This window comes from Nannospalax galili, unplaced genomic scaffold (genome assembly GCF_000622305.1).
Source record: "Nannospalax galili isolate Female #2095 unplaced genomic scaffold, S.galili_v1.0 scaffold54, whole genome shotgun sequence".
NCBI lineage: Eukaryota > Metazoa > Chordata > Mammalia > Rodentia > Spalacidae > Nannospalax > Nannospalax galili.
Genome location: NW_008341028.1, coordinates 4,535,115 through 4,547,841, shown reverse-complemented (window position 1 = coordinate 4,547,841; position 12,727 = coordinate 4,535,115). Strand labels below are relative to the sequence as shown.

The following is a 12,727-nucleotide window of genomic DNA, read 5'->3' as shown; positions in this document are numbered from 1 at the left end:
GCACTAGGGTCCTTGTGCAAGAAGCCTTTTCTAACACAGTTTGGTAAACATTTTTTTTTCTCAATGATTGTGCACAGTGATAGACCAAGGAATGGGGAAAAAGGCTCACCCCACCCCCCAGAAGGCAGGGGTAGGAACTTGAATTTGGAAGATATCTTTATGAACGTAACAACTTTACCTAGAAGCACCTCCACCTGCTTGTGATCTACAGGATTGAGGTTCAAGAATAGAATGTTCAAGAATATAAAAATAGCAAACATTATTTGTGTTTATGTAAGAGATCTCTTAGTTCCTATAGGAAAGTCAGTGTAAGAGAAAGTCAGGGGCTGTTAGTGGTCACCCATTGATTCAAAACATATCATGGCTGGGCGTGGTGGCACACGCCTTTAATTCCGGCATTTGGGAGGCAGAGGCAGGCGGATCTCTGTGAGTTCAAGGCCAGCCTGGTCTACATAGTGAGTTCCAGGACAGCTGGGGCTACAAGAGAGACCCTGTCTCAAAAAAAAAAAAAAAAAAACACACACACACACACACACACACATATCATAGACAAAATTGCATAGTCTCAAACTATGGAAATGAAGTTGTATCTACAATTTGAGTAGTGACAAATTCTTGCAGAAGTTCCTAGCCAATACTTGCTGAGCCCTGAGCCCTGAGTAGGACTACGGAAGCTAAATACAGATGACATGAAATGCAGTCATCTCCTCCTAAAAAAAAGAGGGGTATACTTAAGAAAACAGGCAAATAAAAGATTAAAACCAGGGACAGGCAGGATGGCTCAGTGAATAAATCTTGTCTCCCCGACATCAGGCCCCAGAACCTATATGGTGTAAGAGAACCAGTCCCTGAGGGTTTTCCTCTGATCTCCATGTACACAAGGTGACACCCTGTCCAAACACACTCACACAGACACAAATAAATGTAAAAAAACATTAAAACAGGCTGCAGTGATGGTTCAGTGGTTGAGGACCCAGGTTCAATTCCAAGCACCCACATGGCAGCTAACAACCATGTATAACTCCAGTTCCAGAGAATCCAATGCCCTTTTCTAGCCTCTGAGGACATTGCATGCACAGGTGAACTTACATGCGCTTACATATACATGCACTCATACACATAAAATATTTTAAAAAATACACGAAGTATACATGGGCTTACACAGTGGTAAGCACAGGATTCAGAGAGAAAAATGGGTAGTAAAGTGGCAGACTAAAAATGGAAGCAAGTTTGTGTGTGTCTGTGTGGTGAGGTGAATGATGTACACGAGTGTGGGGAGGCCAGAGGAAGATGTTGGGTGTCAGGCTCTATCATTCTCTGCCTTATTCCATTTTTTAAAAATGTGTATAAATGGGCTGGGTATGGTGGCGCAAGCCTTTAATCCCAGCACTTGGGAGGCAGAGGCAGGTGGATCTCTGTGAGTTCAAGGCCAGCCTGGTCTACATAGTTTCAGGACAGCTGGGACTACGGGGAGACCCTGTCTCAAAAAGACCAAAAAAAAAAAAAAAAAAAAGAAAAAAAGAAAAAAAAAACTGTGTTTTGCCTGTATATGTGTGTGTGTGTGTGTGCATTACGTGCATGATTGCCCCCACAGGCCAGAAGAGGGCTTTGGATCTCCTCCAGGTCCTCTGCAAGAGCAGCATATGTTCTTAACCACTTAGCCCTAGCCTTTTTCCTTTTGAGACCCGGTCTCTCACTGAACCTCTATAGAGCTAGGCTGGCAGCAAGCAAGTCCCCCAGATCCCTCTGTCTCGTTCTCCCGACGCCCCTGCTTTTTAGATGGCTGCTGGGATTGGGGGTTTTGTTGATGCAGCAAGAGCTTTCACCTACTGAGCCATCTCTTCAGTCCGCCCTCCCCCTCTCCCTTTTTGTTTGTTTGAGACAAGGTTTAACTGTGTAGCTCTAGCTTACCTAGAACTTGCCATGTGGACCAGGCAGGCTTCAAACTCATAAGGGTTCCACCTCTTGAATGTTAGGCTTAGAGTCATGCAGCACCAAGCCCGGCCTTTCCCCTAACTTTGTTTTTTAAAACACAGGGTCTCTAGGAAGCCCTGGCTGGCCTCAAATTCAGAGATCAGTCTGCCTCTGCCTCTGCTGGCATTAAAGGTTGCACCACACCCTGGACTTTGTGTGTATCTTGATCTAGCCCAAGCTGACCTGGAACTCACTCTATAGCCTGGAACTCATGTATTTCCTCCCACTTCAGCCTGCCAAATGCTGGAATCATAGGCCTGAGCCTGCTTTTAAGTTTTGGAAGATAAGTCTTACAGAAGGAACTATAGAAAATAAGCCGCTAAATTCAATCCTCGGCACTAGGTAAATGTGTCCTTAGTTTTTGGAAACAACTACCCAATTTGGTGGTGACTGGTTTATAAACACCGTGACGGATGTCCCACCGCACTGCTCAGGCCCAAAGACTTCCAAAGAATCCCCAGTTCAAGAAGCTGCCTCCAGACCCACACGACGAGTCGCAAGGCATGCTGGGGTTCGTAGTCTTTTTCCGCTACCAATTCCCGCGCCTACTTCCGGCAGGCGGAGGAACCAGCCGCGGATCCAATCAGGGAGCCGTAACGTGGCGGCTGCCTGCAAGCCCGCGGCCCCACCCCCGGCGGCGCCTACCACCCGGAGCCGCGGCGCAGGGGGGACACGGCCCAATCCCTCGGCAGAGAAGCCGCTCGCAGACCCGGTCCCCCCTGCACCCCGACGGCTTGGCGGAGCTGCAGGTCCGCACCCTCTTCCGGTCCTGGATGCCCGGGCCGCGCTCGCTGCTTGCGGTGAATGCTGCGCCTTTCGGAGCGCAACATGAAGCTGCTGTTCGCTGCCGCCCTCATCGTGGGCTCGGTCTTCTTCCTTTTGCTGCCGGGACCCTCCGTGGCCAACGACAAGAAGAAGGGGCCCAAAGTCACGGTCAAGGTCTGGACTCCCCTCACCCGCCCTGCCAAGCGAGGCCTGCCTTCCACCGCCGGTGGTGCGGGCACGCTCCGCGGGGCCGAAGTCCATCTGGCCCCCGAGCTCCGACCTGGGCATCCTTGCCCTGGCTTCAGCCCGGCCCTAGAGTGACTGTGAGGTGGTGGCGCTGGGGTCGCCCTACCCACGCACACTTGAGAATGACCTGGACTCCTGCAGCCCCCGCCCTGCTCGATTTCCAGCTGCCGGCATACCTTGCCAGTGTGCCTGGGAGATGGTGAAAGATAACGCCTGCCAAATCCTAAATCCTTTTACTTTAGCTGCTTCTACTGTACTGTGCTTTGTAGTCTGCACAGTAAATGTAAACTTGCAAGTGTGAACTTTGAGATCATTTTCCTTATGTAATTCCCCCCTTTTATTGTCAGTTTCTGTAATCTGGATTCATTATTTAGAACACATTGTTCTGTAGTCTAATGTAAACTTTTAAAAAAATTTATGTATATTATGTGTATTGCCGGCATATGTAAGTGCACTCATGTCGTGCAGTGTCCGTGGAGGTCAGAAGAGGGCGTCGGAGTTGTGGACAGTTGTTATCCGCCAAGTGGGTACTAGGAATCAAAATCGGGACCGCTGCAAGAGCAGCTAATATTCTCAACTACTGAGCCATCTCTCCATCCCCAGTGTAAACTTTTTTTAAAAAACTTATTAGATTTATTTGTTCGGGAGGAGGGCTCACATGACACACTGCCTGTGTAGAGGTCAGAGGACAACTTGCTGGAGTTGATTGTTTCCTTCCATCATGTTCCCAGGCATGGAACTCAGGTCATCAGGCTTGGCTGCAAGCATGTTTACCTCCAAAGCGTCAGGGTAGCTCGGAATCATTTTTGGTGGGTGTTGGGGGTAGGAGAGTGGAGCAAGCTGGATGTGACACATCTCTGATCCCAGCTATTTGGAAGGCGGAAGCAGGACTACAATTTAATCAGACCCTTTCTCAAAATATTAATGACTATAGATATTAATTTAGTGGTAGAACTTGCCTAAAAGCCATTGGGGTCAGGAACTGTGGAACTTTCACTATATTCTCACAGGGTGTTTGTCCCCACCAAAATCAGACCCCAGAACAACTGCTTTCAGCTCTGTTTTCTCTCCCACCCTCACCATCTCTTCTTGGCCCCTCTATATCAAGGCCCTTTTAAAAGGCTATTTGAAATATTCTTTTTCTTAGGTATATTTTGATCTGCGCATTGGAGATGAACCTGTAGGCCGGGTTGTCTTTGGACTTTTTGGAAAGACTGTTCCAAAAACGGTGGATAATTTTGTTGCCTTAGCCACAGGAGAGGTAAGTGGCTGCTGCAGAGGCAATCAGCTCCATGTTATTGGAATGGAAGCAGCCTGGACTGCAGAGTGCTGTCCATCTATAGCAGTAGCACTCACTGATGACTGACTACTCTGGGGACCAAATATTTTCATATATTAAGAATAAAGGGCTGAGGAGACTTGATCCCAGAATATGGCTTATAGGTTTTTGTTTGTTTTTTAAATATTTTATTTTATTTTTAAGTGTATGAGTGTATTGCCCACATGTAACAAAGTGCACCCATGTTGTGCAGTGCCTTGGAGGTCAGAAGAGGGTTTTGGATCCTCTGGAACTGGAGTTAAGGACAGTTTGTAGCTGCCATGTGGGTGCTTGGGAATTGAACCCAGGTCCTCTGCAAGAGCAGTCAGTGCTCTTAACCACCGAGCCATCTCTCTAGCCCATGGCTTACAGTTTTAAAGAAACCAATGTTCTGTAATGAAGTTTATATTTTAACTTCCTGTTCCATTTCGTGCATCTGTTTTGTTTTGTTGTTCCTAAGACAGTCTCATGTAGCCCCTGGCTGGCTCTGAACCTGATGGATAGCCTGGGATGACCTTGAACTTCTGATACTCCTGCTTCTACTTCCTGAGTACTGGCTGGGATTACAGGCATCACTGTTGTACCCAGTATATGCAGTGCTACGGACGAGTCCCAGGGCTTCGTTCATGCTACTCAAGCACTGTATCAACTGAGATATGTCCCCAGTCCTTGCACTGTCTTTTTATGATGTGAAGGAAATAGAGGGAAGCGAGGGCATTACTTGGCCTAGGATTGGATAGTTTTGGAATTGAAAATGGGCAGGGGGAGCTGGAGTCGTAGTCCTTCCCAGGTGTGCTCCATGCCTGGCCATGATAGCTGGTCACTCAGCACATTAAATGCTAAATCTATATAAGAAAGAGCTGTAGGCTGAATTTCTGCATGGCCTGTGTGACTTCTGTGTCCTGCCTCATGCTACCTCCTTACTTTTTCATCCTTTTTTCTAGAAAGGATTTGGCTACAAAAACAGCAAATTCCATCGTGTCATCAAAGACTTCATGATCCAGGGCGGAGACTTCACCAGGGGAGATGGCACAGGAGGTAATGTCAAGACCTCTGAGCAGAAGAGTCTGTGGAAGACTCCAATGTGGGATGGTCAGGCTGCCTCCAGCAGACAAGTCCTCTTCCTTCCCCAGCTCCAGAGGCTGGCCTCTGTCCTGTATTGAGATTAGCTGCACACTTCTTTGCAAAGAGAACCCAGTACAAAGGAGAGGGAGGAATGGGGGGTCCAGGGGATTGAGATCTCTCCTAGATGCCCAGGCCTATAGCCTGTATCTCTCTCTCTCTCTCTCTCTCTCTCTCTCTCTCACACACACACACACACACACGCACACACACACACACACAGAAATGTAAAGGGCTGGGGCAGGAGAGATGGCTCAGTGGTTAAGAGCACTGACTGCTCTTGCAGAGGACCTGGGTTCAATTCCCAAGCACCCACATGACAGCTACAAACTGTCTTTAACTCCAGTTCCAGGGGAATCTGAAACTCTTCTGATCTCCATGGCATTGCACGACATGGGTGCACTTACTTACATGCAGGCAATACACTCATACACATAGAATAAAAATAATAAAGTGGTGGCGCACGCCTTTAATCCCAGCACTTGGGAGGCAGAGGCAGGCGGATCTCTGTGAGTTCAAGGCCAACCTGGTCTGCATAGTGAGTTCCAGGCCAGCTGGGGCTACAGGGAAACCCTGTCTCAAAAAGACCAAAAAAATATAATAAAATAAAATGTAAAGGGCCAGTGAGGTGGCCAGTAGGTAAAGGTACCTGGTGCCAAGCCTAATGACCTGAGTTTGGACCCTGGGCCCCAAACATTGGAGGGAGAGAACTGACTTTTGCAAGTTTTCCTCTGGCTTCCACATGTGCCCTATGGCACAAGTGCACCCCCACATACAGTAAATAAATGTAATTTTAAATAAGTAGATAAATAAAAGTGAAGAACTCAAGCAAATATAGAGGCACACACCTATAATCTAGCACTTAGGATGTAAAGGCAGGAGGCAAGTTCAAGTCCAGCCTGGGCTATATAAGCCCTTGTCTCAAAAAATAGCAAAAAAATGGTGGACATGAAACTTAACTATCTGCAAGGCAGCTAGATGGAAACTGGGGTAAAAGAGTAAACATAAAATTGTTTTATGTCATAAAGATTACTCTATACATTTCTACCAAAAAAAGTGAATTCTTCCTTGTGAGTTGGAGTTGCTTGTATGTTGGGGAAGGAAATGGAGCTAAGGATGTAGAGTAGGGATTTTTGAATAGCAGTGATGGAAATCCAGAGATTGCCTGAGACTTCAGAGGAAGATCCCTAAATAGGAGGTTGTAGCAGTGCCCCAACCAGGAGTCTCCATCAGGGGCAGAGGTGAAACATGAGCCAACTCACCCACCCCATCATCTGGTCCAGTCCTCCTGTTTCTCTGCCTTCTACCTGCCACAGGTCAACCTCAGGCCAGAGCTGTTCCTGGCTTAGGGCCTTCCTGTGGAACCTAGGGGTAAACACAGTAGATGTGTTGAAAGCAAAGGGATTTATAACAAGTGAATTGAAAGGCCTTGGGCCAAAGAAAGTGACCCTTTTAAAAAAAAAATTTTTTTTTTTTTTTTGGAGACAAGGTCTCACTATGTAGCCCTGGCTGATTAGGAACTCACTACATATGATCTTAGGTTGGTCTCAAACTCATAGACATATCCACCTGCCTCCTGAGTGCTAGGATTAAAGGCTTATGCTACCACACCTGGCTAAAAGTGACATTTTTTTAAAAAAAATTAACATTTTAACCTTTTTTTAATGGGGGTGTGTGTGGATACATATGCCATTGCATGTGTTAAAGTCAGAGGGCATCTTGTGTGCTGGGGGTCAGTTCTCTCCTACCACGTGGTTCCTTTCATCATTGTGGGTCTTGGGATCAAACTCAAGGTGTCAGGTTTGACAGCAAGCACTTTTATTTACTGTGCCCTCTTGCCAGCCCAAGAAAATGGCTGTTAGTCTGATGGGCATTGAGAAAAGTTTCCCCTGATACCAGCTTTGGAATCAGAATCTTGGAAGGGCTGTGGACCTGGCCCCAGACCCCACAGGGACAGACATTGAAACACATTCATAGGTATTTTTTATTTTATGCCCAGGTTCTCCAGAACCCAGATGGCAGCCCGGTTTTTCCTCCCTCTTCACTACTATCTCTGCCATGCTTCTCTGCAGCTGTACCTGTCTTGTGATCTTAGGAAGGCAATATGGTTGGCTTTGGTAGCCCTCTTCCAAAGGGTTCCTCAACTCTTTCCCCAGTCAGTGTACTATACAACACCAAAGCATCCGTCCATCCAGGCCCCAGCAAAGGATAGCTGGTAACATGTGCCTTAACTGACAGCCATAAAACTGTATCCTCAAAGTAACCCAACCTGTAAGCTAGTCACTTAGCCTGGCCTCATTCTTCCCTGGGTCACAACCTAAGTGGCTTGGCTCTAAGGGCAGAAGATAGGGACAGTTTTTATGTCCCTTTGAGTCCCATGGATCCTCACAAAGATAGCCCCAGTGCAGAGCTCAGGAGGGTTGAGACCCACGGAATGAACACACAAACCTGAGGCACTGGATTCTAAGAACTGCTGGCCAGGGTGAATGCAGATTTGACAATGAGGGGGTGCAGGAAGAAGAGTAAATGGGGAGCACAATTTTGTAAGTACTACAAATGATGTTTAGATGATCCCAGCTCCCTGACCTGTTCTGACTCTTCCCAGGAAAGAGCATTTACGGTGAGCGCTTCCCAGATGAGAACTTCAAGCTGAAGCACTACGGTCCTGGCTGGGTTAGCATGGCCAATGCAGGCAAAGACACCAACGGCTCCCAGTTCTTCATTACTACAGTCAAGACATCATGGCTAGATGGCAAGCATGTGGTTTTTGGCAAAGTTTTAGAGGGCATGGTAAGTTCCCAGGTGGGGGCTAAACCTGGCAGGGATCCAGCACAGATGGGCAAGGGGCTCATGTGTTAAGTCCCTTTCCCAAAGATACCTAAATAAGACAGATTTAAACCAATGCTTGTTCCTCCTAATGTGGCATAGTGGTGTGGAGAATAAACAGCCTGACCTTGGACATGTCCATGGTCCCAGTTAGGAAGCTGAGGCAAGAGTTACCACTTGAGCACAGGAGACCAGCATGAGAACCTGGGCAGCATAAGTGTGGTTATTGGGGATTGATATATGCCTATTCCTTGGGCTTTTGTCTGAACCTCACCTAGCATGTATGAGGTCCTGGGTTTGATCCCCAGCACCAAAAGAATAAAAGATGCCCAGCCTATATCTCCATACCCTATTCTAAGTTCTTCTAGGCCTCAGGAAGACCCAGCCAGAAGACCTTGTTGAATCTATAGCTGGTCCTTTTCCATCACTCAGTCTGGGGTGCATAGGCTCCCACCCCTAAGCTCTGGGATCATCTAAACATCATTTGTAGTACTTACAAAATTGTGCTCCCCATTTACTCTTCTTCATGCACCCCCTCATTGTCAGATCTGCATTCACCCTGGCCAGCAGTTCTTAGAATCCAGTGCCTCAGGTTTGTGTGTTCATTCCGTGGGTCTCAACCCTCCTGAGCTCTGCACTGGGGCTATCTCCCAGTAGTGGGCCTCCTCAACCACCCTGTACCCTTGCTCCTGTCTTTTCCAGGATGTGGTACGGAAGGTGGAGATCACCAAGACAGACAGTCGAGACAAGCCCCTGAAGGATGTGATCATTGCAGACTGTGGCAAGATTGAAGTGGAAAAGCCATTTGCTATTGCCAAGGAGTAGGGCCTCAGGACCTACCTCATCCCTACAAACAACTGTGCAGGCCATTGCCCTCATGGGGTGAAGATAGCCAGTCACAAGGCTCTGAGCTGTGCTGGCCCTAGTGCTTCCATTTGATGGGGTGGACCCACACTCCTCACATTCCACAGGCCTGGTTTTATATCAAACTTGTACTAATGTTGACCAATAAAGTGGTTTTTTTTTTGTTTTGTTTTTTTATAATGTGTATGGGCTGTGTTTGGGGATATGGTAGCACTTGCTTTGAGCTTCCCCAACATTTCTGGGGTTCCCCAGTGGTGATGGATATATGCCCATTCCTTGGGCTCCTGTCTGAATCCGTATCCAGGTGCTACCCACAAATCATCAGGTAGGGGCTTTCTGGCCAGCTACTATGCCTTACTCTAGCTTCCCTGCCACCTGTCGGCTAGGCTAGGCATTCTACTCAGACCTTCTCATAGCCTACCTCGAAGATGGCGTCTCATCTCCTTAGCCTTGGCTCCTGGGCTCTAAGGATATGAGTTCTACCAGCTGCAGCTATCAGTGCAAGCCAAGTTCAGAGCCTTGAGTGGGATTGGGCACAGCTGAGCCTCAGTTAAATCCTGAGTCCAGTCTAAGGGAGGACCCAGTTCCTTGTATGGAGTTCAGACATCTGAGGCACATAACTATTCTGACAAAGTGACCCAAAACCTGGGCTGATCAGGGCATTGGTGGAGGAGCAGGGTGGTAGTCAGCCTTTGTCTGGGCTGAAGCTGGACTAGAGTTGAAGCCATAGAGACCCTGGAGCACACCGTTCACCACCATTTCAGGAAGAGATTCTGTGAGAAGAAGCAAAGGAGAGGGCTGCATGTGACAGGCCTGGCCTCAAGCCTGCAGCTCTAAGCTGCCCAAAGGAGCCCCTGCCAAGGCAGAATATAACAGCTCTCAACCCAAAATGAAGCACTGTTGGCATTCCACAGACTACGTTCTGTTCGCACATCAGCTTGGTGAAGATGGGAAAGAGACCAGGGAAACCAACCTTATTGGGATACTGTCTCAGAAGTAGGTTACAGGGCTACACAAGCAGTAGGTGAAGTTCCCAATGGACAGTAGGAGGGAGATGCTGCTTAGCGATTCTGTAGTACTAACAAATACTCCACCCTGGGAGCTACATCCCAAATGTCAGGGCCATGTCTCTCACCTGGGGAAGGGGTGTAAATGTAGGGATCTATGCAGAAGCCAATGACAGGCCGGTGGTGCAGCTGGGAGCTGGGAATAAAAAAAAGAGAGAGCATGGGGACATTGAGATTACTGGGTAAGGCCCCACAGAGGGTGAACACAAAAAGCTGGAAAGAACTAGAAGACAGGCCGCAGGACTGCCTCCTAGCTTGTGGCCAGCAGGGGGCAGCAGGCACCGAGGGCAAGGTAGGGCTTTGACTTGCCTGCTGTCACTAGGCAGGAATTCCCCCAGGGCGCTGAAAAGAAGAGAGACACTGTAAGCAGCTGGAGGATGCCCAGGAGAGGTGAGGAGGGGGTGGAGACAGAAAAGCCCAGGGGACCTCTGCTTCTATTTTGTAACAAGCCAAGTTCCGGAGGTGGAGGCGTCTAGGGTAACCAAAGACATCCCCAAATCAGCTTCTCCACCAGGGTCAAGAAAATTGATGTGGAGGTCATGTCTCAGAAGTACAGAGAACCAGGCCAGGGCCTGGCACATGTGAAAAGCAAAAGAGCTTGCTCTTAAAACCCCTTTCATCTCCCTGTGAGAGCCCTTGCCACACCTCAACGCTGGCCATCCTTACCTCCAACTGCTGGCCTTGGGGTCTGTGGGGAAGTGCCGTAGTCTCAGGAATTCTAATAATTCCTTGGGCACATCCTGATTCAGGTATAGGATACCCTAGAAAGGAAGACAGAGGAAGTCTGTAATCAGACCCAGTCAATAATTGCACAGACAGGGTGCAAATGAAAATTCAAGGTCCTTTGTTCCAAAATAATTAAGAATTTCAAGTTAGTAAGAGCAAAATATTAGACCAAACTTGGGGCCCAGTGTGGACTGCAAAGATCGTGGCCCAAAGTGAGCAGGCCTGTAACCTCATATCACAAATGGAGGCGCTAACCCACACCCTATCATAAGAGCAACATAGGATCTCACCCTGGAAGGGAAAGGTACAGCTTTTATCTGCCTGCTGTCATTCAACACTTTCATAATCCAGAGAGAAATGTTCGCACTCACTACTGTTTGAAAGCTTGATGTTTGGGGTAGTGAATAACACCCTCAAGAAGTGGGAGCCCTCGCATACCCCATCTCTGTCTGGGTCACCACTGGTCCTGCATGGTGGGTGCAACCAAATGTGCCCTGAGCATACCTGGATATAGGCCTCCAAGCCCTGCCGGCGCTGTTCCAACCCTTTGGTCCTCCAATTGGGCAGGCGTTTCGAGGGGAAGTCCGGCACTTTGTACAGCTTCTTGATCTGTCGGGAAGGTACGGAGGTGAGAACACAGAATCCAACAGTCTTCAAGTCTACTTCACTCTAGCCCAGAGCTCTCTCCAATCTTCGCTACACGCCCCTTCAGGCCCTAATCTGGGACAGACCCTCGCGAGAGGGGGTTGGCCCAGTGGTGACATGCCTGAGGGTGGGAAGGACGCGCACAGACAAGGTCAGCGAGAGCCAAGCTGGGATCTGGCCACGGTGCCTTCTCTGCGAGGGGCCCTGCAGCCATTGGGTAGTTTATCCAGGATCTGCACCCTCCCGCGGCTGGGGCAATAATAGGGGAGGCTAACCAGAAGCTAAGCTAAGTCCAGAGCTCCTTCGCCCGCCACCCAAGGGCTAGGCAGGGGTCGGTGGGTAGTCCGCGCAGCCTCACCCGCTTGTGTAGCGCGTGGAACTCGCTGTAGCGCCTTGACACCGTGTGTCTGCGCCCGCAGCACAGCACCTCCACTTGGAACACCTGGCAGGCAGAGGGGAGGGGGAGGCCGGTCGGGAGGATGCAGCAGGACCGGCGCCCAGAGATGCGCCCACTTTCCAGGGCTCAAAAGGCACAAAGCAGACTTGGCGTGTCGCGGCTCTCAGGGGAACCCTCCCTCGCCGCACGCATACCTGAAAGAAAAGGCTGTCGGGCCCGCCCCTCTGCTCCAGGCGGTCCCTCTAGAGCCCGGACCACGATCCGAGGGATTGGCAAATCCAAGCAACCCCGAAACCCTCGCGTCGAGGCTCCCCGCGCCAACCTTCCTCGCCCCCCGCCCCCGGGTGCCGACGCCCTAGCCCGGAATGCTGGGTCCCCATTGCGCTCGCCTGGGGCCGGAGTCGGGGGGTGGGGGGGGAGTCAGCGGGTCCCCGCCCCCGTCTCCATTCAGGGGCCCTGCTCACCATGTGGCCTTTCTCTGGACTCTGCCTGGTCCCTTCGGCCTCGGGCCCCACGGAGGGGATGTGAACTTCCAGCATCCGCGCCCTGGCCCTGCCTCAGTCTCTCCTTACGCACGCTCTTCGGAGCCCGAACTCCCAGGAGTATACAGCCCGCCCTGCCGGGCCACCCCGCCCTCGGGCCCAGGCTCCGCCCTTGGCTCACAGGCCCCACCCCTTCCCCGGCCTCGACTCGCAGACCCCGCCTTCGACCCCAGGCGTTCCCAGGGGCGGTGTTGTCCTGAGGCTGGAAGATTAGACGTTGCGGGAGGCTGGACTG

General features: G+C 49.8%; 2 protein-coding genes across 5 annotated transcripts; one reads left to right on the top strand and one right to left on the bottom strand.

The window, feature by feature from the left end:
- Positions 1-2,687: 2,687 nt before the first annotated feature.
- Positions 2,688-9,281, top strand: Ppib (peptidylprolyl isomerase B). The gene is made up of 5 exons (XM_008836291.3): positions 2,688-2,913; positions 4,133-4,246; positions 5,248-5,341; positions 8,031-8,215; positions 8,954-9,281. Exons 1-5 carry the CDS (start codon positions 2,779-2,781, stop codon positions 9,074-9,076), a joined length of 651 nt encoding a protein of 216 aa, XP_008834513.1. The 5' UTR covers positions 2,688-2,778; the 3' UTR covers positions 9,077-9,281.
- Positions 5,360-12,567, bottom strand: Snx22 (sorting nexin 22). Of its 4 annotated transcripts, XR_003850019.1 has the most exons (8): positions 12,415-12,567; positions 11,912-11,995; positions 11,413-11,517; positions 10,849-10,943; positions 10,492-10,524; positions 10,251-10,318; positions 6,688-6,790; positions 5,360-5,457 (listed from the first exon to the last, which is right to left on the bottom strand). XR_003850019.1 is itself a non-coding variant. In XM_029564983.1 (7 exons), exons 1-7 carry the CDS (start codon positions 12,487-12,489, stop codon positions 6,771-6,773), a joined length of 480 nt encoding a protein of 159 aa, XP_029420843.1. In that variant the 5' UTR covers positions 12,490-12,567; the 3' UTR covers positions 6,057-6,770. The 4 variants fall into 4 exon arrangements, 3 of the variants coding, with proteins under 3 accessions (XP_029420843.1, XP_008834515.1, XP_017654500.1); XM_029564983.1 differs by lacking the exon at positions 5,360-5,457 and having other exon boundaries at positions 6,057-6,790; XM_008836293.3 differs by lacking the exons at positions 5,360-5,457; positions 6,688-6,790 and adding an exon at positions 9,039-9,888.
- Positions 12,568-12,727: the final 160 nt, after the last annotated feature.